Below are 27496 nucleotides of genomic sequence, written 5' to 3'. Positions count from 1 at the left end.
GGCATACTCTCTGTTAGCAGTAGCATAGAAATTACAGTGAACCTAGAGACGCTGATGTGGCTGTTCAAGAGATTCAAGGCGACATCCTTCACTCCTGTACCTGAAAGAATACCCTCAATACAGGTTGATCTCGCTCGCCTACGTATTTAAAGCTAAACGACCATTATGTCACGTTTGGGGGTTTCATCAAAAAGACGTCAAGCGCTGGTCTCTAGTCGTTTTCTCCTCTGGAAAAAGCAGAGAAAACCTTTCAATGGCCGAGTGAGACCGACAGGAGCCAAATGAAGCCGAACAAAAAGGGCTTAGCTTAGCAATACAGTCGCCCCCTGGACCACAGAGATAACACGGACCCAAACAAAGGAGAAAGCTGCTTCCGCATCCAGTGCTCGAAGAATATCACAGACATCTCCAGAGCTTTTTGAGATGATACAGTAATAAAATAACATCTCGGACCCCCTTCCTCTCTGATTGGATTAGTGGGTTGAGTTCAGCGTCACTTCGTGATTAATTTGAGGCCAACCTTCGCTTTATTATTGCTCTTAGTTTAATGGAAGTCAGTTTCATCAGAAAGAGGGGAGTGGGGTTGTGATGTCACACACCCCTCCCCTTGTCTGATTCACTAAAAGAAGGAAAAGCAGTCAAATGAAATGAGACAGAGCCTAAAGTGTGATATCTATGGGCTGAGTCAGTTTCCATGGAAAAGTCCCATTGACTTTCAGACCCCAGTGTTTACTTCACAATCGATTGAGAGCAGACCTAACCGTACAGGCAGACAGTGGTCCTGATACGCCAGCACAATGTCTGTCCGTCTGTCTGGTCCTGTACTGGAATGCACTGCATTACCAGCACTGTGGACTGATTCATACAATCAACACCGTTCCAATGTCAAAATGTGATCTCGCCACTGTGTTCCCATTTTACCATCCCATTGCAGCTGCCCTTGCTCCTTAGAATACAGGACAGGAGCCGTTGAGGGGCTTCAGTCCGCATTGCCATTGAATATTTAGGAAGGGCAGTTCTGTAGGAGAAAAAAAAAAAAAAGAAATGTAGGCTTTAATTGACAAACATTCAAGTGTTCTACCTTCAGTCTTGTTAATAGATGGTAATAGATTTCAATAGAGAGACCTCAATCCACTGTTTGTCTGTCTGTCTGTGCCACCTAGCCCTCCCAGACAGGAACCCAGGCCCCCAGGGGTTAAATATGAGAACGAGAGGCGAGTGAATTAGCCCTCCTATAATATTTCACTCTTTTTTTCTACCTTGGCTATTTTTGTATATGCAAAATGTTTTTGGATGAAGGTGATGTACTCAGCTAGCAATTTATCTACGAACCTGTCTGGAAACGTCTCCGTACAGAATCTAAATGAAGTCTGTGTCGTTTTGAAAGCCAGATACCGGAGGATTTGAGCTACTGCCCCCTGGAGGTCAAAGGCCAGCCCTGCAGGTGTCTGAGCTCACCGGGCACCTGGCCAGTAGGGGACGCTCTAGCGCAGCGAGGAGAAACAGTCCCTGACGGGTTGAGGATGATTCGGGATACAGAGATGCCCATTGGAGTGTTTGCACCCCCTCCCCCCAAGCATTGTGGACTATATCCATTCATTCCCTAGAAGAATAAAGACATAAAACTAGGCATGCTGACAGCGGGAAGCTATCGCTGGGATTGCTTTGGCGAGTGAGAACACTGCAGTCTTGTCATTCAATCATAGAGATGGGTCCCATCATTTAGCAGGGCAGCACAGAGCCACTGATCACTGGCACCCTTCCAGACAGCAGCGCTCAGACAAAACACGTCTTCTTGGCAAAGCCTCCCGCCCCTGGCTCGTCCGGACTCAACAACCTTGATGTGAATCTAGGGCAGTCAGTGGATCGAAGGCACAGCAAAAGTTTGTGTTGGCTAGATAGCTATGGGTTGCAGCTCCAGAGGGCTGTAGCTGTCAGCAGTGTTGAGGGTTCAGGAATTAGGCACAGCTCTTTGGAAAAGCCCCTCTCTGCTCCTGCGTTAGAAAAACCATTTATTGGGCTTCACTTGCTGAGAAAGCAGGACTTGGCCTGAAGATCTGAGTCTCTCTAATAGCTTTCTGCGCTCACTGACTGCTGTTCATCGGGGCTTGTAAGGGGTTAAAATAACAGGGATCAGTGATTGAATCAGAGAACGCATCGTCATCCTCTGTGCAACACACAGAGAAATCAGAGACACATTTTCTGTCCAGCTGGCAGAGAAAGGAAGTGATTTCTTGGTGAAAGGGGGACGAGGAGAAATCTTTCGTGGGGGGAAAGAAAGAGTGCACTTTTCTAAGTGTTCAAAAAGTTGTTCCGAATGAATTCGAACCCAGAGCAGAAAGATAATTATCGACTATCAGAAATACTCTTGTCTCTTAGTTACCAGTCATGGATTTGTATTGGATGACATAGCAGTCACTGAAGATAGACCCAATAATGTAAGGTTCTCTGCAATGTTGGGGAAACTATTCGAAGATTAGCATGCCAGTGGCTTGTTTTGATATTAGAATGTCAATCTGTGTTTATATCGCACGCTTGTAAAGGGCTAGAAGAGATTTATATAAGTGATTGTAAACTGTGTTATGGAGATTGAGAGAAAGAGAGGAGTGGAGAGATGGGGAGAGAGATTGAAGGGGTAAGTGAAAGGAGAGAGAGGTGGAGTTATACAGCATTGAAGTGACAGTAATGTATGTGTTAGAGAATGAGAGAGCGAGGGAGGGAGAGACTGGTGTGTTATACAACATTGAAGTGACAGTAATCTTTGGGAGAATGGAGGGTCACAGACACACAGAGCTTATCACTCAATCACTGAGGAGTGACCTTGACTGACAGTGCTGTGTTAGCAGCTATCCCTCCCTCCCTCTGCCCATCACTCTGAGGGGGAGAGCCAATCACCATTGCAGGATAGATTAGTGTCACACAGTTCCATCGCTGCGCTAATCTGTATTTAGATGAGACAGCCAGCTCCTATTTATATAAACCGTTTGGATTCCAGTGAGCTACTGGCAAGTCATTTATATGTTTAAAACAGAACTAGAACAGTATATGGTCAGATATAAATTGATATATCCCCTTTCAGTTCATGAGCTGTTTCTGATCAGCTGACTTCACCCCATGATTGAGAGGGGCGGAGACAGGAGAGAGACACTGGTCAGCTGCTGGACAGAAGCAAATAATACATTGAAATGGATCTCATTGAGTAAGACCCTGCAGCGCGGTGGATCATTTGAACTGGTCTCTTTTGAGCGTGTGTGTGTATTTGTGTGTGTATTTGTGCAGGTGTGTATTTGTGCCTGTGTGTGTCAATGTGTGTGTGTGTGTATTTGTGCAGGTGTGTATTTGTGCATGTGTGTCAGTGTGTGTGTGTGTATTTGTGCAGGTGTATGTCAGTGTGTGTGTGTGTGTGTGTCCCAGGTGCGTTATTTTCACAGCAATGGCTGCAAAACCTTTTTTTTTTAACCTCTTATTGACAGAATTTTGCGTTTCTCTTTCCAATATGGAGCCAGAGAAGACAGACTGGACAGGATGCATTGTTAGCCTGTTGCCTATACACCCTGCTATCTATATCACTCCCAATGACACTGCAGTCTGTACTGTCTCCGTGAAATGTTATTTCTATGATTGAGTCTGACAGCCCCCTCTCCCAGTACACTTGCTGAATGATTTCACTGGCTTCTTTCGTTACTGAAACATGTTTTAAAGAGGCAGGCTCCACACAGCCTAGAACCCAGCCATGTTCAGCAGCGACACCTGCCTCTAATGCAAACTCATAATAACTTTATTGATGGCAATGTAATCAATATTAAAGTGATTGCATTTCGGAATATAATTCCACACATCCCACCTGTCTATTAATGTTTTAAAACGTGATACACCGTGTTTATGAAATGCTTTCAGATCGTTTTGCTGCGGCTTGGTCACCTGGAAAGATTCCCCACCCCTTCACTGGCTCCTTTCCTGTCATTAACCAATCAGCTCCTTCCCCTTTTTGACTGACAGGCTTTCAGCATGAGCCAGAAGACGCGGCTGTGGCAAAATGACCCAGGAAGAAGTGCAAGTGTAACATACTTCCTGTGAAAAGGGGAGAGAAAAACGAAACGTCCTTTAAGCTAGAGCAGTACCAGATATCAAGTTTGCTGTAACGTGTGCTTCTTTCAAAACTGCACATTTGAGACCCGTGTATAATGGAGGTGCTAAAGTCATGCTAAACTCTGGGTTCAGTTCTAGTTGCCGGAGAGGCATTTACAATACAAACTAGATCAAGGGTCACCCAGTCACCTCCTGCGTTGTTTTATATGCAATACACTTCTGTACACCAGGGGGAGCTGGCTGATGCAGTCTTTGTAAAATGTGTCGATGCCAGACAACTACAGCTCTGTTCAAAAGTTTGACATCACCTATAGTTTTAGGATTGAGACATCATTTAAAAATAATACAAAAAACTACAATGACACAATAGAGACACTTTTATTTAACATGATGTAATCGAAGAAACTGCAAAATAATATTGCAAAAGTCTCCCGGAAGCAATAAAAGCAGAGTAGTTTTTTTTTTTTAAATTGTCGTTGGTTTTTCGTTGAGTATATGGAAGATGGCAAAGCAGTGTGCAATTCAGTATGTTAAGGTAACATTATTCAGCAGGTTTCGTGCGACTTTATGAAGGAAAATGAGTTTATTCTCCAGGGTGATGTTAATTCCCTCATGCAACCTTTCAAAGTTGTAGTGTCAGCAAGGAATGTGCCACAAATAAACTAAGAATCTACATTAATGTCTGCGTACTTCATACAGGAAATTACATATTACATATTAAGCATATTTTATTAACCAAGGATCAGGGTCATAGTAAATATCATGAAAGAGTGTACTCAAATGTAAAGAGGGTGTTTTATTGGGTTTTTTTAACCACAAAGAGAGAGAGAGGAGGGTGAGAGAGAGGGGAGAGGGTGAGAGAGAGAGGAAGAGACAGGGGAGAGAGGGGAGAGGGAGGGAGAGAGAGAGAGAGAGAGAGAGAGAGAGAGAGAGAGAGAGAGGAGAGGGGAGATATCCGTTAAGAGAGGGAGAGAGAGAGAGAGAGAGGGTGAGAGAAAGAGAGAGAGAGAGAGAGAGAGAGAGAGAGAGAGAGAGAGAGAGAGAGAGACGGGGTGAGAGAGGAGAGAGAGAGAGAGAGAGAGAGAGAGAGAGAGAGAGAGAGAGAGAGAGAGAGAGAGAGAGAGAAGGGGGAGAGAGAGGGGAGAGAGAGAGAGAGAGAGAGAGAGAGAGAGAGAGAGAGAGAGAGAGAGAAGCATGCTACTGGTAAAGCCCTCTCTGTTTGTCAGTTCTGTGACAGGCACACAGTCGCTCTGCTGCTGTTTACTAAGAGAATACCAATGCCAAGTGACAGCTCCCCCAGAAGCCAGCTGGATTGAAACCCACTGTAGGTACAGTGCACGCTTCAGACAAGGAGAGACACACACTGGGATAGCAGAGGAAGCTGCACAGTGCGAAATACATCACAGCGCTTGAAGGACAGCAAGGTGACGGAAGCCCTCTTTTCCCAATCTCTTCTTTTCCTCGATATTTCACGATGGAACTAAGACAATATTTGGGGGTCACCTCTGCAAGAACGCTATTTTATCTCTAATTTGATTATACAGAGCAGGGGAATTCTCTTATTGGTTTAATATTAGAATACTGACTGCTATTTTTTCGGTCAACTTGATTAGAACCAGTTTGAAAGTAATACCTTTTTGATATTGCTTCCTCTAATTGTGTGAACTTATCTGCTGGTAGAGATGTCAGTATTGCTGGGGTGTGTGCCATCCTCAAACCTTTTTGCATCTAAGGTATGAACCACTGAGGGATTGAAGGATTGTGGCTATCTCTACATAGTTAAAAAGATATTTTTAAATTCTTTCAAAACGTCAACGCCTGCTGTATTTTCGGCGCCGTTTGGGAATTTCGTTTTTTTTTTTTTTTTTTGATGGGTTAGGAGCCTTAGAAGCAACTGGTCCCAAACATGGCGGCTTTAGCGAGCTCCCTCATTCGGCAGAAGCGCGAGATCAAGGACGCTCCGGCAAACAGACCCATCGCTGCGAAGAGGAAAGCATGCCCTCGAACCAACAAGTCTCTGTGCCAGAAGCAGATTCTCATTCTCATCTCCAAAGTGAGGCTGTGTGGTGGAAGAAGAGGGAGGCTGGAGAAGCGACCAGGTAAGTAAAATATGGTCAGATCAACAGCTGACCAGGTGTCATCTCAATTTATATGCACACTTGATCCTGTCTCCTATATGAGTTCATATGTACAGCTGACCTTCCTTTAGTTAATATGCCCATTTGACCCTCTTATATAATATACTAGTTTGAGTTGACCCTATCTCTTATGGTATATATTAATATAATCACTTGGCATTATTAATGTCTTTAGGGTTCACAGCGCGTGGCACAGCTAGTTTATACTGTTCTCTATAATGGCAAATTGTCTCTCTGATTTCGTTGCTCTGCACTGTTTTATGATGTTGGCATTCCTGTTGGTTTTCTCAAATATGTTGTTCCATATTATTTTTGAAAAGTCTCTGTTCGGGTGCTTTTCAGTCCTCGTTGACTGCCGTAGATATATATGTAACACAGGTGAGATCAGCTATCTTTGAGTGGCCAGCACCCCAACAGCAAGAAAAATAAAGGAAGCTTGCTCCATTAGATGGCGCTGTAGCTGTAATACACTCTGGCTGACCTAGTCTGCGTTATATATAACCTGTCTAATCCTGCATCGATGGGAACAGAAAATGTGTGCTGCGTTACAAAGGTGCTGAAAAATCAAATGTTCTACCGGAAGAACAGGTATCAACGACAAACTATTTGAACACTTTGAAAAGTGCCAAGGTTCGCGCTGTAATTCAAGGACTGTATTGTGTGGTCCAGTGGTTAAAGAAACAGGCTTGTAACCAGGAGGTTCAAATCCCGGCTCAGCCACTGACTCCCTGTGTGTGACCCTGAGCAAGTCACTTCACCCCCTTGTGCTGCGTCTTTGGGGTGAGATGATGTTGTGAGCGACTCTGCAGCTGATGCATAGCTCCCACACCCTAGTCTCTTGTCTTGTAAAGTGATCTGTGATGGTGCTCCACTAGTGATGATTATGAACTATTTGGTCACTGGTTCCACCTGATGGCATACGAGGGAGTGATCTAATGAGAGATCAATCATTCGATAACCCTAATGAGAGATCAATCATTCGATAATCCTAATGAGAGATCCTACTAGCATTGTCCCTGGCACAGAACAGCACACAACAGGATATAAAACACATTTTTATAACTTCATGCGTTCTGTAACTGCTTCCCCTAATGATTGACATGACCGTGAAAGGGGAATAGACTACCTGCAAGTAAAAGAAGATGTTTTTCAAGCGAGAATCTGCACTGTGTACCCAGCTCTGCGATGTTCACCTTGTGAATAGAAGTGCACGACAGGTGAGACGAATGGATTCATTACATTTGCTATCAAACCTAAATTAAATCCGAGATAAGTGAGGATTTTTTTTTTGCAGAGTTTTGTTATAAACGTGTTATCTTGTAGTGCCATTTAGTCTCTTAAAATGTGTTTGCGTTTGACAGTCAATGGCAGGAACGATTGCATGGCAATCAGGACCTCTGTCTTTTCATAACGTGCCTTGAGGAATCCATTCTCACATTAACATAGCTGAAGTCTGAAGAAACGGTCTCGTGCATCTGTTTAACGTTACATAGGTCTCAAATGCATTTTCAATTGAAAACACCATATCAGCCACTACTTAAGCCAAGAGAAAGTTCTCAGTTTCTTTGTGTCGTTTTAAGGATATCTGAGGCATGTCACCTCAAAAGTGATGTCTGGGTTTCTTGTTGAAAGCAGTGCTCGCCTATGCTTTATTACACTTTTACGATGGTCACCTTTTATTAATTTGGTTTGTATGGTTTCATTGCCTCTTGGTGAAGTGACGTTTGAGGAGTTGAAAGCTGGTGTTTGAGTATCACAGCTGCTGATGTGTTCTGTCACGTACAAGCCTTTGGGCAAGCTTCTACCACTTCCCTCACACGCCACAGCACACACAGAAAAAGTTCTTTTCAGGACACAGCTTGTTTATGCCAGGAATATTTACATTTGCTGTAAATAAGATTTCAACGCGAATGTGATGCAGCTACCCAAACTTGTTTGAAGGTACTGTTCTCTCATCTATTACTTCAGACAGCTGGGTAGAAGGAAAGGTATTCTCCGCTCACCTACTTTTCATCACAGAAAAAAGGATTTTATACAAGTGCCGCCACGTGGCTGGTTTAAGAAGCAGTGCCAGGTCTGCAGATTCACTATCAAAAAACAATTTGCTTGGGCAGCTTGATCTCACGCCCCCATCTGTCCTGTTTTCTGTTCTCTTGATTAGCCAGTTCAAGGTCCAATGCTGGCAGCAGTATAAGCCTGCCTGGGTCTGTTTATAATAGACAGTGCATTCCTCATTCACTGGAATAGGCAGGTCCTCTCGGATAGATCCGCTATTCCTGGAAACTTTGGAGACACGAAGGACTGCAGTAAATCTCCCTGACCCTCACATTGTGATTGGAGTGAACAAAATAACTTGGTCAATCTTAGTGGCTATGCACGTCCTTTCACCACATCAGTGTGCTGTTTTGAAAGTTAAAACATGATCTATTACACTAGCTTAAACAGCCATGCGTTGAGTTAGAGATCCACTTCCACGGCCAGCTGGAGGGTCCCTCCCTCTTTGACGCCTTCTTTGCTGTCATTAACCAATCCGCTGCTTCCCTTATTGATTGACACACTGAGGTGAAATGACCCAGGAAGTGCAAATGGAAGAGAGTTTCCTGAGAGTGCGTCTCGCAGAGTAGAACCAAAAATGTGTGTGTTTCTATAAGAAAATGGGAGACCTACAAAATGATGGCTATATATTTGGCCTACCAGCCACACAAATAACAGCATATATACTTGAGGGGTGGTATTTTCATTTTCAATATAAAAATAAACCATGTTGAGAGAATCAGCATTATGAGCTAGCCAGGATTTTATGACATGGTTCTCAGTCTCTTTCATGGGATGTGATTGTTAGCTAATAAGTTATCAAGCAACACATGTGCTATAGTATATTTGTCGAGCCCAGTTGAACTATTCAGACAGTACAAGCATTGTTCCTATTGCACGCGTCTCTTTCTGCCAGCCTTCGCTTGATCACAGTGCTCCTGTTATGGCAGTTTTGAGATGCTTTGTGCTCAATGTATGTATAGACAGGGCAGTACTTGTACAGGCATGTAACCCTATAAAAAAAACGTTTGCTGTCTTGCCAGCTGTTATTTTATTTTTAGTAGCTGTGAATGCTTTAATTGGCCTTTACCTTCTACAATGAAGTGGTTACAGTTGGTGTCTGTCTGTCTGTCTGTCTGTCTGTCCTTCCTCACCAGCTCTCCGGCCTTCAACCGCTTCTACTCTTCTGACCAGCTCTCCCCCTTCAGTCTTCCTTCCCTTTCCTCTCCAGCTCTCCACCCCTCTCTGTTTCCGTTCTCCTCTCCAGCTCTCCCCTTCAGCTCTTTTCTCCAGTAAAATGCATTGAATGCTCAACACCTGTGTTGATGAACATTTCAGCATCTGAAGAAACATTCTTTCATCTCCCATATCAGCTGTGTAACTCCAAGAGTGGGCTGACCTTAATAATAAGAGAATTTGCAGCATTATCACTGGCAACAATTATCACCGATCCCCTTTTTTCAGAGTGCCAACCAGTCTTAAGACCAGTAATTAGATTTGAAATCCTTAATTAGCAGTTCTTTTAAGGGTGATCAGCGATAATATTGCTACTGCTATAAAAGGTAAGAATGTAGATTTCAAGGTTTTGGTTAGAACCCTTTTACAGAGGGGTCAGTGATAATGTTGCTGCTGCACATAAGAGGAACAGAAACAGAGCAGAGCGTTGATACAGTTTCTAGTGCTGGTAAGAGTTAAGAAGTGGATGTTGCAGTCTTGAAACACTCTTTTGAAGGAAGACTAGTGAGAGTGTTGCTTGTACTAATAAGAGCGAAGAAAATGGGTTTTAGATTCTTGGTTTGCTTTGCTTTAGAGTTAGTTTTTTTTTTTTATTTTAATGGTGCTTTAGTTGATTTTTAATTTTAATTGTAATTTCTTTCATAGCATTTGCAAGTAATAGCGCTGGTGAAGGGCTCTCAAACTCTTTTTCCAGGCTGTTCTTCCCGTTGAAGGAACGCAGGAGACACACGCGAGTCGCTTCTGGGAGAGTCCTTGTAGGACAAACAATTCTTTTAAATTATTATTTTTTTTTTTACAATGATGCTTTTTTTTTTAACTGGCTCTCATTGGAGCACCAACCACAGCACTGTACCGGGATTGACGTGTTTTCAACGCTAGTTCCTTCACGCGAACCCCTCGAAGTGTAGCCCTGAAGCATCTGCAAGGAGCGATCGAGAAACATTCTTCCCTGAAGGCTTCAAATAAATTGCCATTCAAAAATCAAATTCACCTTCACCGTAATGTGTGCAATTTTCAGATAGGCAAATCTGAGACTTATTGATTGTATTTGACCTTTTTTTTCTGCTAAATTGCAAAAAATATGTTTAATGCAGAAAGCACTCCCTCTGTGCCTAATGCAGTGTAAAATTATTGGATAGGCAGACCAGAGCGCCTCAAACTGATCTGAATGGAGATGGCATGCTGCCAGTCCACTCTCATCTGAGTCATTGGGATTGTATGGGATCAAGCATTGAATTGCATTACTGCTTCCTATACAGGACGTGGTCTCATGCTTCTGTTGCTTTAGCCGATGTGGAGTGCTGAGTTTTGTTAAATGTAACAAGTATGTGACATCCAGACAGAGGGGTGCACCCACACAGAGACACCCCCTGCACCCCCACAGAATCAGATACACCCTGTAGAATGAACTCATTTTGCTTCATGAAGACGAATGAAAGCTGTCGAGTAATGTTGCATTAACATATTGAATCACACGCAGCATTTGCAGTTTTCCAGCTGCTATCATTTCAACTGTAACATGAAATGCTGTACTGCTATTATGGTTTGTAGTTTGATTTTTGATTACATGATGTTAAATAAAATATCAAAATTATATATATATATATATATATATATATATATATATATATATATATATATATATATATATATATATATTCATTTTGTCTCAATCCTAGAGTTCTAGGTGATAATAATTATTATATAGCGCCTTTCATAGTGGACCACCATCACAAAGCGCTTTACAAGATACAAGGCTAGGGTGTGTGAGCTTTGCATCAGCTGCAGCGTCGCTTACAACAACGTCTCACCTGAAAGACTGTGATGCAGTGGGTATTGATAGATGACAGCTGTACCCAGCGGGCATGCAAGAGGCACCCTGGCACGCTGCGAGGTGCAGGCAGGGGAGGAGGAGGAGGACCAAACCAAGAAACGGCAGCAAGGTGCAGGCGAAAGAGATATTTATAGGAAAGGTCTGATTACATAAGGTATGTGATTAGAGGGAAGATCCGTCTTTCAGAAACACAACATAGTTTCCAAGCTTTGGAGTTCGTCAGATAAATCTAGTTTTTAACGGGACAGTAATTTTATGGCTGGCTTTCTTGTTTTATTTTATTGAACATGGATGGACTGGGCAGCTTGTTTTACACGAAGTGACAGCGTGGAATAAAAGGGAAGCTGAATTCCCAAACGCCATCTGAATGAATCCTGTCCTGATAAGAGCTGAATTAACAGTTTTATATCCCCTAATGAAACAGGCATTAATCAGTTTCTATCAGTAGCGTTCAGCTGGGTGGCAGCGTGTGTAAATGACACAGACCAGAGGTCCTTCGTTAATAGAGGAGATCGTATCTTACAGGATAGGATGTGATAGATTCTGCTGCATTAGTAATACCAAGCTTCATGACAATTGCATAACATTATCCAGATATATGTGAAATAATAGTGTGACTTGCCCTAACCCTAATCCTAACCCTAACCTAACTCTAACCATAACACTAAGCCTAATCTTAACCCTTAGCTAAAAATTAACAATGTTTAACAGTTAATAAACTACAAAAAAACAGCCCTTAAAATAAAGCATGACCAGATGTGCTCCAATGCAACACACAATTGCTATAACGTGCATTTTTTTCAAAGCTGCACATTTAAGAGCTACACAGCAAATGATTTGGTTGGCTACTGCCAGTGTAACTACCCGCCTCTCACAGAAGAGTTGCAATTAAAAAGATGACTGGATCGAAGTGGAAGGGTTTGTGTTTTTCAAGGCAGGGCTGTGCTCTGTTGTTACAGCAGACGTCAGAAGAGAGTAGCCCTTGCATTGTCTGAGAGAGGCACGGCTTGTTCACACAGTGCTCTCATCAGCAGAAGCTTTCACTGTAAAAGGAAATCATTTCTGAATGGGGAGTCTTGTGATCTGTCACTTTTAATTGCCCCCCCCCCCCCTCTGGTGCTGGGCTCTCACAAACCCTCCCTCCCTCTCTGCTTTCTTCACTTGACACATTGACTTTGTGTCAGCTCGGCTCAGCTCAGGTGGACGTCTGTTTGGAAATCACAGAGTTTAGCTAACAGAGCCCAGAAGTAATATCGCAAACAGAGAGGCAGCCATACCTTCTGAATCAGGAGGACTCAACTCTGCCTTACTCCACGCCACACTCACTTGACTTCAACTCAGCTGACTTCTTTTAACTAGCTCACTTCTTCAGCATTTACATTTTGAGCTACAGGTAGAATGGAAAGGGTTTAAAACTCTCTTACCCTTGTGTCATTCATGCTGTACAGTATTAGGTTAGATTTAGAGATTAGGATTAGAATTAGATTTAGAGTTAGTGTTAGGGTTAGGATTAGGGTTAGATTTAGGGTTAGGGTTAGGGTTAAGAATAGGGTTCGGGTTAAAATGAGGGTTATATTTTGAAATCAAATGTACACATTAAGTACATTGTAACTATGCATAATAACTTTGCAATTACGTTTAAGCACAATGTATTTAAAAAGGAACCTCTATGTAAACAAGCAGTCATTAGAGAAACCTCAGTTAAAGTGCTACCTCTAGTTCTTCTCAGTTGGACTGAGATCATCGCAGTGAGAAAGTCTCTATCATGCTCCTGAAAGGTTCAGCATTGTTGAGTGCGTTTGACCTGAAAAGATGCTGAAGTCAGTCAGAGTAGAGAATTAGTCCTGCCTTTCTCTCGTCAGTTTGATACAAAACCGTTTTGATTTCAGCTCACAGCAGAACAGCAATAAAAATGTCAAGAAATCACTCAAAGCTTAACTTAATTACCATTGATTGGTGATTCATTGTAAAGGTGAATTGTTGTGAAATGAGCACATTAAATAATGGGCTTTTTTTGGGGGGTTAATTTAATATCTGCTGACAAAAACTTTCTTGAAGGGGATAGTTCTGAATATATACACATCATCACAGTGCTACAGTATTCCAGTATTACGCTATACAATATATAAAGGGCTTGATTCTCAAAGCTATTTACATTTTATTTAGCAATGGGAAAATATTGGGATATTCAAACAAAAAAAAGCATGAAATGTATTTGGTGGCAAAAATGACGTGTGTTACAACAGAATTTATGATTCAAAAAATAGATGTGAAAGGAAACCAATGCATGCATGAGATCTGAAATAAGTAATTCTACTGCACAGAAAAGCGATTCACTCTGCTATCTGTAATTTGGAATTTGATAGGGATTTATTTTTCTACTAAAGTATACTTTTCCAGCTAGTTCAAATTCAAGTGGAGATAGGGAAGGGACAGAGGGAAGGAGACCCTTCTTCACATAGAGAGAGGGGATAGGATGAGCAAAGATGAGCCCCGTCTCGTTTCTTCTTATGTTCTTGTGTTCGTACAAACGCAAGGTCTGTTTAGTTTCCTGCCTGAAACTTTCTATTATATTCTGTTCATATTAGAATTGGAACTGCTGTTAGTTCCATTCAACGCTAATTCAGCTATTAAATGTAGGTTTAAATTAGGGCTGTGCAGATACTCAGAACTTCTGAATAATTGCCTTTAATAATTTTTGTGCTAGCAGATATTAAATGACCGCCAAACAAGTCTACTAACGAATGTGTTCATTTTGCAACAAGAAAAGCTTCCTTTCCCTCGCTTTGTGATTGAGTCCCAGTGTGTCTCTGTGTGAAGAAGAGTCTCCATCAACAACATGACTAGGTAACCCATTCCATCCCCTCACCACTCTCTGTGTGAAGAAGAGTCTCCTTCAACAACATGACTAGGGAACCCATTCCATCCCCTCACCACTCTCTGTGTGAAGAAGAGTCTCCTTCAGCAACATGACTAGGTAACCCATTCCACCCCCTCACCACTCTCTGTGTGAAGAAGGGTCTCCTTCAACAACATGACTAGGTAACCCATTCCACCCCCTCACAACTCTCTGTGTGAAGAAGAGTCTCCTTCAACAACATGACTAGGGAACCCATTCCACCCCCTCACCACTCTCTGTGTGAAGAAGAGTCTCCTTCAGCAACATGACTAGGGAACCCATTCCACCCCATCACCACTCTCTGTGTGAAGAAGAGTCTCCTTCAGCAACATGACTAGGCAACCCATTCCATCCCCTCACCACTCTTTGTGTGAAGAAGAGTCTCCTTCCCTCTGTCCTGAATCTATCTCCAGTTAATATCAGACTGTGTCCTCAGAGCCTCATTTCTGTACTACAATTAAAATATTGTTTCAAGTTAACTATGGCAGGTCCTTTTAGGATTTTACACTTCGATCATGTCACTCCAATTCTTTGTTCCAGGCTAAATAGATTCAATATTTCCAGCCTCTCTTCATAGCTCAGTCTTTAAGTCCTGGGATTAGTCTGGTTGCTCTTCACTGGACTCTCTCCAAGGCCAGCATTGAACTTTGTACAATAAATGGTTCTTGTTATATAAATAAAATATTCTACAAACGTTTCTATAATGCTGTGTTTATTTTGTAAACAACCCACTAGCTCCCTTTTTGTAACAGGAGACTGTTTCTCAAATCGTATTAATCTTCTCTCTGATGTCAGCACGTGCTAATTGAAGAATACTGTACGAGAGGCTAAATCTGTTTCGGTTCTTTTGATATGCTTACTTTTGAATTAGTTCCTTTTCTCCAGGCTTCAGAAGCGAGAAAAAACAAAGGAGATTAATTAAAGAGTCTTGATGCGTGAGATTGAAATTACAGTCTATAGAGGGCAAAATGAATAGATTACAGGATGGGATGTTAGGGGCCGTCAACAAACTCTGCTTGTCTCACAAAGTCCCTTAAAAGGCATGTAGATTCCATGTCATTTCACTTGTTTTTTTAACTTTTTTTATTTTTTCTGTTCTCTGTTGCTCTAATTAAGTCATAGACCCCAAAGAAGAGGATTTGAGTGCAGGTTTGTGTATCTGTGTAAATTGCTGTGATTAATCAGTCTGCATCCAGGCGTTTGATTCCCACAACTTGTCATTCAAAACCGAAGACAGTAAGTGTTTACTGTATTCTTGCTGACAGCAAACACTATTCTTGGTATCTAGAATAATGTAAATGCAGGGGGGGGTGGTTCATATGCATCATACACATGGGAGGAGTCTTAACCTTTGTATAAGTCAGTGATCAGAAGATGTTACAGCCCCCCCCCAAGAGCACAGCGTGTGGTTCTCACTGACTCTACTATACTCTACTCTACTTCTTTTTTTTTTTTTTTGAGGGGACTATAAACAAGTTATTCATTTCCTCACCTGCATATAACTTCAAATATTTGGTTTATGTTCATGTTTTTTCATCACATCACTGAAACGTATTTTTTGTTTGATCTCATCAAGGTTCATAGCAATAGCTATCAATATCAATGCATGAGGCCTCCAGCTCATTATACACAAGGGCGTTTTGCATCACCAATGTTAGACTAGAGGTAACAGAGCGAGACTAATTTGATTATGACTCTCCCCTTCTCTACCCCTGTGTGAGATTCCCTGCTGGCTATTGCATTGTGACGGACTGGTGGAATTCAGTGATGTTGTAATGACATGCAATGAGGCTCATGTTTTCATTACAGTGACAGTCACACAGACTGTGTCAAAGACTAATAATCAAATTACTTTAAACCTTTAGCCTCACATGGACGATGCAAGAAGCCCTTGTGTGGAACTAACTAGACTAGAGGCATCTTGTTGTGGTCTTTAGTAGACATTGCTGTGAATCTTGATGAGATCAAAATAAGTTTAAAAAAAAAAACAAAAAAAAACAAGAATTAGAAATCAGACCCCACGAATGGGACAGGTTTTCCTGGAATTACCCAAGCGATTTACATATTTTGCTAAAGCGCACCTGAGCATTCCTGCCTCTTAGAACGTCCTGGAAGAACTGAACGATGGTGCTGTACAGCACGATAACCCCTTAGTGCTTGTGAATGCATTATCATCTTCAAAGTAGCAGATACAAGTGTAGAGATGGGGGGCTGCAGCTAAGCTTAACCCTTACAAACGTTTCCCCTCAGTAAAAGCACAGCAAAGTGTACAAAAGCACAGTGAAAGAATAGTAAAGCATTGTAAAGAAGAGAGAGAGATATGGTAACGCTTATTAAAAAAAAAAACATGGAAACACGCAAGTAGGCATATGAAGGATATGCATGACAAATCTTGAGGAATCGACTCTCCAGTAATGTTATTGAAGCTGACACCCTGGGATCCTTCAAGAAGCTGCTTGATGAGATTCTGGGATCAATAAGCTACTGACAACCAAACGAGCAAGATAGGTTGAATGGCCTCCTCACGTTTGTAAACTTTCTTATGTTCTTATGTAATACATTTGCACACGACTGTATATGGAAAAATTTAAAGATGACACACATGCGCAAAATTACCTCCACTGTATCCCAGTAAGACTTCGGCAGCCTATTTATATTCTGACAGTTGCAGTTTCAAATTTACGCTTGCAGCCACTGAAATGTAAAAGAAAATGTAAAAGAAAACCCTGAGTAAATTTAAAAAAAAAAAGAAAACCGGATTCTCCTGAGATGCAATCAGAGTGCACTTTGCTTTATCTAACGTCTCAGTGTTTGGAAAACATCCTGACTCATCAATACGCTAAACCTCTCAAAGATGGTGTCATGAATTGTAGAACAGAGGAATTGAATTTAGCAAACCCATACTGTGCTGGGTAGCTGGTCGATTTGACTTCTACTATCCATTCACAAGTTCATTTTGCAAGTCTAATTAAAGTAATTGTAGCTTACAAAATAATTCCATAATTGGCATTTATTATATTCCTCTGATATGTCCAGTTTTGAAAATAAACCAATCACATCAATCTGTTGCCTTGCTTTCAGACAGTGTTGCACTTCCTTGGTCGCCTGGAGGGTGCAAATGTCCCCTCCCCTTCAACGGCTTATTTTTTGTCAATAACCAATCAGCTGCTTCCCATAGTGACTGTCAATGCTTTCAGTCCCTAACAGGACCCAAGAATAAGGCATGGAAACTAAGAGCTTCATTTAAGCTGAAGTAATCCTAAATATCAGGTTTTAATATGAGAACACATGTGTGTCTCATTTGAGACCTGTGTAGTTATTTACTATTATACTGTAAGACTTTGCAGTACATTTTGAAACAGATGTTATTAACTAGTGTCCCCTTTCACCTTGCTATGCATCGTTTTTAATTTTTTGTTGTAACTCTCTGTGTTGAAAGGTGTGAATGCTTTCCTGTTCTACAGTGCTGTGTTCATCGATCACATCACCACGGCACTGCAATACATTATTGCAGTAACCTTCCTGCGGAGAGGAGAAGGGTAGTTAATGACTGATTCAGGGTTCAAGTCAGTGCCAGTCATCATCGTTCTGAACGAGTTCATTTGGATACAAGACACGCATATCCAACACAGCTTAGAGATAATCTATAAGACGCAATTAGCATTTCCACAGTGTACCTCTGCGCTCGCTCCAGCCCCTCGCTGGGCGCCAATCTGCAACATCAGCAGATTTCATGCTACAAGGGAGGCAGTGGGAGAAGTCAAGTCAGACTATCTTAAAGTGATTCAAAGTAATTCTGTGCATCTTAGCTGTTGTGCTCTTGCATTCATTATGAAGCATGTAGTTTTGAAAGATGTTACAGCAGTGTATTTGTTCTTTTTAACCATGACTGCCGGTGCTTAGGTAAAACAAAGTTCTCAGTGTGCTTGTCTTCCAGGAAATCTGTTACTCCCTAGATCTTTTCCGCAGTGTTTACTGGCTGAAAGCAAGGCAGTCAAGGGAATCAGCTGGTTGGACAGGATTGAAGCAATTAAAAGGGTTAATTTCACTTTACAGGTGACGAAGGAAGTGCAACACTAGAGAAATCTTTAACCATGTTTTAAAATAAAATGCCAATTTACTTTAACATTGTTGTTATATAGCTTTGTGGAAGGGTGGTGGGCAATTCACTGACACACAGGAGACAGAACTGTAGTTGAAACGCCACTCCGGCGCATTGATTTATTTTGTCCTGCAGAGGGCGCTGTTATCCGTGGCCTGAATACCGACAACGGTAATCAGGACCACAGAGCTACCAACACAGGTATATAGTCAGGGTGATGAAATAATGATGAAAACGAAAGGCGAAATGAAAAGGGGAAATAAAACACAGTAATAAAACTACAAAATAAAAGGTGTTGTTTATGCAGTGCCACGCACTGCCGCTAAGCCAGTCAGCTCAGGTCTCTGTCCTATGCTGTACTATACACTGGGGTGGCCAAGGTCCCCCTTCTAGTCACACATAATCCCTCGAGTAAGTAACAGTTTATTTTATTTATTATTTTCTTTCTCTAAGCTGGCTGTCTTCCTCGGCCGTGCTTGTCTGGTTTATGTTTAAACCGGCCTTCTCAGCCAGCGGCTCTGTGTATTCTATGAATATGGGTATTTGGAACTAATAAACAGAATTACAGTTTTATAAAGGGGCAGTTTTTAGCCACCTATATTTAAACATAGTCATGTTATTTCATGGTTATAAACCAACTATAATGCTTTATTAACACTCTATTACATGGATTTTCAGCATCTGTTGTACATTTATAAAACATTAAGAAGCAGCTCCTAATATATAGCGTTACCCCTTTGTCCATATATCTGAAGAACAGCTTATCCAGTTGTCATGGAACTTGGTGTTAACCTTATTTAGCATACATTATTGATAGTGTCAGATTCTGATATATAGAAGTGTTGGTCATCCATTGGTCTGTGTGTTACCTATTTGCATGGATCTGTAAAATCACTTATCAAATTACTAATTGTTATTGGGTTCTATTCTGCGCTGTTGAATTTACACTTGTGGCAGGGGTGGGTGTTAGTGAATTGTTTTGTTTGCTAATGTTTAAGGGTGTGGAGCTAGAACTTCAATCCTTGCCTCTTTACCTAGAAAAACACTCCTGCCCTGACTCCCTCCCTCCCTGGCCCCTTTCCAAAAACCTTCTGGCATTGTCCGATGAAACATTAGCATGATTAACATCTGTAAGACTCCAGATTCAAATATTTCTCCTTCAATGGTTCCCTGGAGAGGCATCGCTTTCCCAGGCTTTGTGTTTCAACAGCAGGAGCTGGCATCAATCTCTGAGCCCTCTCTCTCTCTCTCTCTCTCTCTCTCTCTCTCTCTCCAAACTCTCTCTCTTCTGCTCCAAATCATTAGCTCCTGTTTGAAAAGGAAAGTGACTGGGCTCATCATTTATGCTTTCTTAACAGAGCTGTAAAGATTGACCTTGCTGTTGGACTGCTGGCACTAAATAAGACTAGTATTTCACTGCTCTAACAGCGTCCTTTATTTAATAAAATACAGGCTTGACAAGTTCACTCAAAATTCAAAACTATTCATCCGATAGGAACAGGTGACATGTGCACCAAGTTTCAGAGGCTTCATCCATGTCAGTGAACCTAGAAGAGACTGAGTCAAGCAGACCAGTGTTTGGGCTCTAGTGCCTTCATCAGTGTTACTGAAACTAAACTGAGTCAAGCAGACCAGCGTTTGGGCTCTAGTGCCTTCATCAGTGTTACTGAAACTAAACTGAGTCAAGCAGACCAGTGTTTGGGCTCTAGTGTCTTCATCAGTGTTATTGAAACTAAACTGAGTCAAGCAGAGCAGCGTTTGGGCTATAGTGCCTTCATCAGTTCAGAAGAAATGAAAGGTCAGTTGGTGGCCTCTGATCAAGCCAACCACCTCTTTACACCCAGGAGCTCCACAACAGATGTGAACTACCGCCCCCTGGAGGACAAACACAGTGCAGGCGTTTGAGCTCGCCGGGCGCCTGGCCAGCAGGGGCCGCTGTGAGGGGAAGCAGTTCTGGCTTATTTTGCCTTCTCAACGAAGCACCTCTCACTCTGGAGTCTGTGTGACTCCCTCCTCACACTATGCGGCCGTGCTTTTACCAGGGGAGACACTTTTAAACAAACGCCACATCTCCCTGAAGTAAAAGCATGGTAAAGCACGTGCAGTCCTGAACAGCAGAGACATGGTAAATGCATAGCATAACCATGGGAAAAGCATGGGCAAACTACAAAATTACTGTGCAACTTTACCAAGATAAACTTTTATAAAGGTACTATCAATCACCCCCCCCCAAAAAAAAAAAATTATATAGTACATCCTCAAAAACTACTTTTTTAGAATCTGCTGCTGTATAAGGGGCTTTGCTATTGAATGCAATCAGATAACTAATAGCATGGTCCAGGTTTTCGCTGTAATACATTACCGGGGGAAGACCTGCAGTCTCAAACAGGCTGAGAATTACTTGGCCTGATTTCTCCAGTCAGCAGGAGAGAGGCTCTTTGCTCTGTGTGCCATTTCCAGCCCAGTCTCTGTAAACGGACTGTACTACTGCACACTGGTCAAGCTGTCAGTGAGCAGCAACGCTATGCTTTTCAACGTTTAATTTTCATGGGCTCACAAAATAAATGACTCATCTTTTGGAGTATTTGACAGTGGTCTTTTTTTTAAGCACCTGAGATTACTAAGTTGAGATATTCAAAGCCAACGTCAGGAAAGTGGGACTGATTTTCCTTCGCTTGGATATCTGTGCATCTAGTCGGCTGCCTGATAACATTTGATTGTTTTTTGCGGATGGCTAAAATGAAGAAGAAATATTCCCCAGCCATTCTTCATTGATAGTACCCTTAATGTTTATCATGATAAATTTACAGTTTTGCAATGCTTTTCCTGTAGTTACACTGTTCATTTACCATGCCTCTCTGTGCTTTACAAAACTTATCCCTGCTTTACCATGCTGTCGTGCTTTATTAGACTTTGCGATGCATGTGCTATGGGTAACTTTTGCAAGGGTAAGTGGATGGTGCCAGGCACAACACAGACAGGATCACTTATCCAAACAACGAGTGCTCTTCGTCCAGGTGGTGCTATACAACAATTGTGAAACAGTGGTGCAGTGCAATGTGACACACAGATGGTTATGTTTCATTATAATTGGATGAGAAGTTTTCGACATAAGGCAGGAGAATGGATGCTAGCACACTCTCTGGGGCCTCTGTGTAATGAAGTGCTCCTCTCAGTGGCTTCATTACCAGTTCTCTCTCAATGATAATTTAGTGCTGTTTTTCTCAATTAGGCCCTCCAGTACTTACAAACCAAACTCTCTCACTCTCACCCACCCCCTCTCTCCCGTTCTCACTTTGCTCTCTCCCTCTGCTCTCTTCCACCCCCTCTCTCCCTTCACTCTCTCCAACCCCCCTAGTTACACTGTTCATTCTCTCCCTCTGCTTTACAAAAAAAAAACTTATCCCTCTCTCCCATCCCCTCTCTCCCATTTATTATCCCCCTGCGAATTTTGCATGTTTGTGCAGGAGAGGGGCCTTGGGCTAGCGTGGGGGGGAGGGAGAGAGGGGAAGCGAGAGGAGGAGAGGGGGGGTGAGTGGTGCGGAGGGATCAGGGAGAGAGGGGGAGTCTTGCAGAGAAGAGGAGGACGATCGATCTCCCATCACAGAGCGTCAGGTTGAACAAGCGTGACTATAGGTGGGAGAGAGTGAGTGGCAGGGGTAGTGAGAGAGGGAGTTTTCCAGGTTAGGTCTTCACTTATAACTTGAGGAGGGAGGAGAGAGGAGAGAGACATGAAGAGGTGACAGGAGAGAGAGGATAGGAGGATGGCTAGGGTGTGGGCTCAGGGTGGGGGAGGGTGGTGGGGAGAGAAGGGAGAGCCGGGCAGGAGTAGTGGATTCATTAAGAGGAAGTTTGGCGAGCGAAGATTAAAATTTTCGTCCGTAGAGAGCCCCTCAGGATAACAGAGGGAAAGAGGAGTTACTTACAGTGTGAACAAAAGAGAGAGAGAGAGGCACAGGGGCAAGGGGAGTGACAGAGGGTGGAGGGGAGAGTTCTGGTGGAGGGAGGGTATCCCCCAGAGGGACAAAGGAGAGAGAGCAGTGAGAGGAGGAAGGTTGGAGGTTTTTTTTTTTTTTTTTTTGTTTTTTTTTTTTTTTTTTTTTCCCCATCCTTCGAGAGGGAGATTAAGAGGGAAGAGAGAGAGAGCAGGGGTGGGAAATAAGAGGGGAAGGGAGTGAGAGAGGGGGTCGGGGAGGAGAGGGGAGAGAAGAAAAGGTTAAAAAAATTGGGAGTAGAAAAGAGAGGAAAATCTCATAAAGAGAGGGGTTCTCAGAGAGTAGGGGGAGACCTTTATGGGCGGAGTATAATGTTTAAGAGGTAGAGTCGTGTGGACTCTCGTCAGCCCCTTGCACTAGTAGACGTAACTATGAGTAGAGGTCTCTAAGCAAAAATAAATGAGTATCTCATTTCAGAGCCCCCCTTCTCTTCCTTCGAGGACTCTCTCCCTCTCTCCCATCGCTCTCTCCCTTCACTCTGTCTCCCACCCCCTCTTTCTCCTTTTTTTCCCCATCCTTACTTTCCCCTCAATGTCTCCCTTTTTTGCACCTTTCTCTCTGCCCCCTCTCTCCCCCATCGTCCTCTCTTTCCAATTTTTTACTCATCTATTCAGTTTCGTTTAGTATTTCTCTATTCTTCTCACTCCCCTCTGGAATATACCTGCAAATTATTTAGCACACGTTCTTGAGAGCAGCAGAGGAACGTGGATAATCGCTTCTCAAACATTCGTTTTTACTCAATACGGTTCTGTTCTATCTGTTGGTATACACCTTGGCCACAAACCTGTTCATCACACAGATACTGACAGCTCTAATTGTGAGTGTGCAGCCGTAGCGATGGGGGGTGATAGACTTGTTTAAATCATTTTTGAGAGGGGGATAGGATTCTAGGTTACCCTTAAGAATGGCTTAGATTATAGGCGCTAGGGTTAGGGCAGGGTGCAGGATGTATAAATGTTATTGGTTCGATAAGAGATATAGCTAGTCCTGACTGATGACCTCTCTCCTGTTTCAGAGCCCCAACTGAAGGGCATCGTCTCCAGGCTGCACTGTCAGCCCGGCTTCTATCTGCAGATGAATCTGGATGGCTCAATGGATGGGACCCGTGATGAGGGCAGCTCCTCCTGTGAGTGCACAGGACTCTCTCCTCTACCCTCTACCCTCCCCCTCTCTCTATCTTCTCTCTCCTCTACCCTCTACCCTCCCCCTCTCTCTATATTCTCTCTCCTCTACCCTCTACCCTCCCCCTCTCTCTATCTTCTCTCTCCTCTACCCTCTACCCTCCCCCTCTCTCCATCTTCTCTCTCCTCTACCCTCTACCCTCCCCCTCTCTCCATCTTCTCTCTCCTCTACCCTCTACCCTCCCCCTCTCTCTATCTTCTCTCTCCTCTCTCCTCTATCCTCCCCCTCTCTCTCTTCTCTCTCTCTCCCTCCTCCTCTCTCCTCTCCTCCTCTCTCCTCTATCCTCCCCCTCTCTTCTCTCTCCTCTACCCTCTACCCTCCCCCTCTCTCTATCTTCTCTCTCCTCTACCCTCTACCCTCCCCCTCTCTCCATCTTCTCTCTCCTCTATCCTCTACCCTCCCCCTCTCTCCATCTTCTCTCTCCTCTCTCCTCTATCCTCCCCCTCTCTCCATCTTCTCTCTCCTCTCTCCTCTATCCTCCCCCTCTCTCAATAAAAAGTCACCGCACCTGCTCTAAAACATTTTTCAATCACATGTAGTGAATTTTATCCTAAAATAAGTGATAAGTTTCTTTTGATGCTCAAATAGAGTCTTTTATTTTTTAAATGTAACTCAAATTAAGCATTTTTATTTCACATGAAATGTAATCCGTTTCCACCTTTCATTACCTGTCCGAAAAGGAATCATTACAATACAGTTCTGCAGCTCCTGCCCCCTAGTGGGTGTCGAAAATATCACACAGTTCCAGGGACACTTCAAAGTGCAGCTGGGCTCCTGCCCCCAAGTGGGTGTCGGAAATATCACGCTTCTCTGTGGTTATTCTGTTCTAAAACCCAGCACTCTACATCAGCTAGATAAGCCACTGCATGTGTACTTCATTTCACTGAGATATAGTATTTTCAAAGGATGAATGGCGATCGCTTTTCCAAGCAAGATTGGTCGCTCAGCGCAGTGCAACGTGTACGTGATTACACCGTGACTTGTGTAAACCACGCTGAACTCTTGAAGAAGAAGGAGTCTCCTGTTTCTCAGCCTGTTGTTCCCAAGAACTGCCTCTCGTTTAACCCTTAGTGGTCCATTTACTCAGCGCTTGTCTTTTTGTTTCGGCTTCTCTTGGCTCCTACCGGTCTCACTCGGCCACTGAAAGGTTTTCTCTGCTTTTTCCGAAGAAAAAAAACGACTAGAGACTGTAGCAGTGTAAAATTGCGGGAGCAGCACCATTGCAAACAGTCTACCCGAAACAGGCTTCTCCAGGTCGGAGTGGGTCACTGTGATCGTCATCACAAGGGTAATGCTATGCATTTGCCATCATCGCATTGTCGTATTTTTAATATCCTTTACCATGACCTCTGTGCTTCACAATGCTTGCCTATGCTTCCCCCAGTGTGCCTTGATGGCTTTTATTTAAGCCTCTCCCACCTCATGGAGTCTATGCCGTGTCAATGCTGTGATCGGGGCAAGCTGTGATCCAACCTGATATTAGGTAGATGTCCTAATAAAGTGGCCAGGCTGTTCTTCTCGCCCTCGTTCCTCAAGGCAGCTGCCTTACTCCCAGCCGTTGACAGGTCGATGGATTGAACGTTGACTGACAGGTACAGCAGCTGGCAGCTTTTAATTCCCAGAGTGTCAGTCATCATTGCACCTGACAGAGGTAGTTAGGAGATTATCAGCCAGTCAAGGACGTTTGCTGCACAGACAGCCCCTGCTGCAGTAGTCACACAGAAGTTTCCATTGTGCCTTCACAAACCACATTACAATACATTAAAAAAAAATAGATCATACAGCCAGCATAATATAAATAGAATAATATAGGGGTCAGAATATCTTACCACACAAGTCTTGAGTTAGTTCCGAGCCGTAATGAATGAGTGGATCAGCTCAAAACCAACGAGAGACATATTTCTGTGGGGTAACACATCATTATTTTCCATATTCTGTGCTTCTTACCTTTGTTCTCAAACTGATTTTTTCATTTGTTGATTGACGTCGAGACTACCAAAGGAAGAAAAAAAAAAAAAAAAAAAAAAACCCTGCACATCATTTCAATTAATATAACATTTAATACTGCCAGCGGAAAGGTTGTCATAGAGATTTTTTGCCTTAGTAGTCTGATCAATAAATTAATTTTAAAAACACAGTACTGTTACAGCCAAGGAGACTGATCTTATAGTCAAAACACCTTACCACTGATGACGCAAAAAGCCCTCCAGTGGATCTTGAAACGGTCTTTAGTAGATACTGCTGGAATTAAAAACAAGAACAGGGACTCAAACACCACGGTGAGAGAACGATTTCATTGTGGACGCCTTATTTAATCTACCGCTGAGTTGGATTAACACATGCCTTGCCCAAATCGCCAGTTTTCTTAGCGCGAAGAATCCAGGATTCTATCATTTTCTCAGGCGTCTTTCCCAATAGTTCGCTTGCGAGCAACGTTGTGACCTGTGAGAGCTGAAAGAACACAAGCATAACACAATTAAAGAGAAAACAATGCTGTGGCCAGTCACTGGAGCCCTGCCAGCAGTTTTCCACAGTGCGAGGAGTGCTTGCCAGGTTATAGCTCGTTTTACAAAAGCTTCGATGTTCTATCGATCACTGTGCACGATGCGTATATATTTGCACTGGCTGCTGACAGGAGGATGACAGCTTGGAACAGATAGATGTCTGGGTTCTGTCTTCGAGGCAATCAGGGTATAAGAGGCAGAGCAGTTAGTCCAGATTCCACACCTGCAATTTTACCTTTGCTGCGTCCTGTGCGGTCCACACTGCAGCAATATTTTTGACATTTTTATTCATGCATCAAAGGTAAATTGACTTGAGAATTACTTTTTTTTTGGAGGGGGGGGGGGGGAATGTTCGCCAGGGAGAAAGAGATTTTTTGCACGTCATGGTGTATCCAGATCATGCTTCCTCTGGCAACAGCGCTGGTGACTGAAATGAATGGAGTACTGTATTGTGGGAAGAGAAAACCAGTTAAACTCACAGTGAGATCAATTGCTTTATTGATCAGCCATGAATTAGATGCAGGTTTTGAAGATCAAGGGTTTATAATATAGGGATTTTGTCTGCAATAGATGACCAGAATTAGAAGTGGAAAACTAGACTTGGCAAAATAATTGGTATAGGCAAAACTAGATTGGCCCAGCATTGATACTGAAGCGTTGGGAGAAACTAGACTCGCCTGGGCTAGCCCCAAAATTCAGTGAAAACTGTTGAAAATGCTTGTTTCGCCCAGTCATTTTTTTTAAGTTCTAGATTCGCCCGATTGGATTTCGGGCGAGTGTCGAAAAAAGGGTTAATTTTGGGATTCATTTTGAGACCCATTGAGATCAAGCATCTCGTTTACAAGGGTATCATACATTGTACCAAGCTGTGGTTTGAACTAGCTTTGACAAGCATGACAAAGAAGTAGAACTCTGAACACGGCTCTGGGTTCCTAACACTGTCATTGGTGCATTCAGCACCCTCGACAGCAAAGGGGGAGTTTAAACAGGACGATAGCTGGGTGTTTATTAGTGCCAAGGTGTCCCTTTTCCAGTGGGGAAACGGCTTCTTTTAAGAAACAATACAGCACAAAAATAAATCCCAGCTCCTAACTAAACTTAACAGGATCTCTAGCTTCCAGTTAGATGCTAATCAGGTTTACTGGTTTTAAATGTATTATTCATACAGATTTAGAATGCACTTTGTTTTAACACAGTCTGTATTCAGGTCCCTATCTTCGCACAGACAGCTGTTGTCTTTTGTACCTGTACCTAAATTACGAACAGGTGTGTTAGTTTAACTCATTTCCAGTTAATCTGTGTTATGGATAGCTGTGGCATTCTGGGAAATGTAGTTTTTTTTTTCATTCCTCATTTAAACAGGAAGAACTACATTTCTTTTCCTGCCCATATTTTTTTGAATGCATACCTTTTATTCCAGAGTAAAGACACTGTGCACTATTCGGGGGTCCGGCAGTGTGAATCTCCCTTCTGCAATATTGCC

The 27496-nt window shown here is 42.8% G+C and overlaps 1 protein-coding gene across 1 annotated transcript in view; it reads left to right on the top strand.

The window, feature by feature from the left end:
• The first annotated feature begins 5305 nt into the window (after positions 1-5305).
• The window catches only part of fgf11a (fibroblast growth factor 11a), a 34453-nt gene continuing 12262 nt past the window's right edge, over positions 5306-27496 (top strand). The window contains exons 1-2 of the mRNA XM_041238370.1: positions 5306-6188; positions 23343-23453. Of these exons, the coding sequence (XP_041094304.1) occupies positions 5996-6188; positions 23343-23453 (304 nt within the window). The 5' untranslated portion in view covers positions 5306-5995. The remainder of the gene's footprint in view (positions 6189-23342; positions 23454-27496) is intronic.

The sequence above is a fragment of the Polyodon spathula genome, chromosome 48 (genome assembly GCF_017654505.1).
Source record: "Polyodon spathula isolate WHYD16114869_AA chromosome 48, ASM1765450v1, whole genome shotgun sequence".
Lineage (NCBI taxonomy): Eukaryota > Metazoa > Chordata > Actinopteri > Acipenseriformes > Polyodontidae > Polyodon > Polyodon spathula.
Note: the sequence above shows the minus strand (reverse complement) of the source record. Positions and strands in the feature narration are given on the sequence as shown.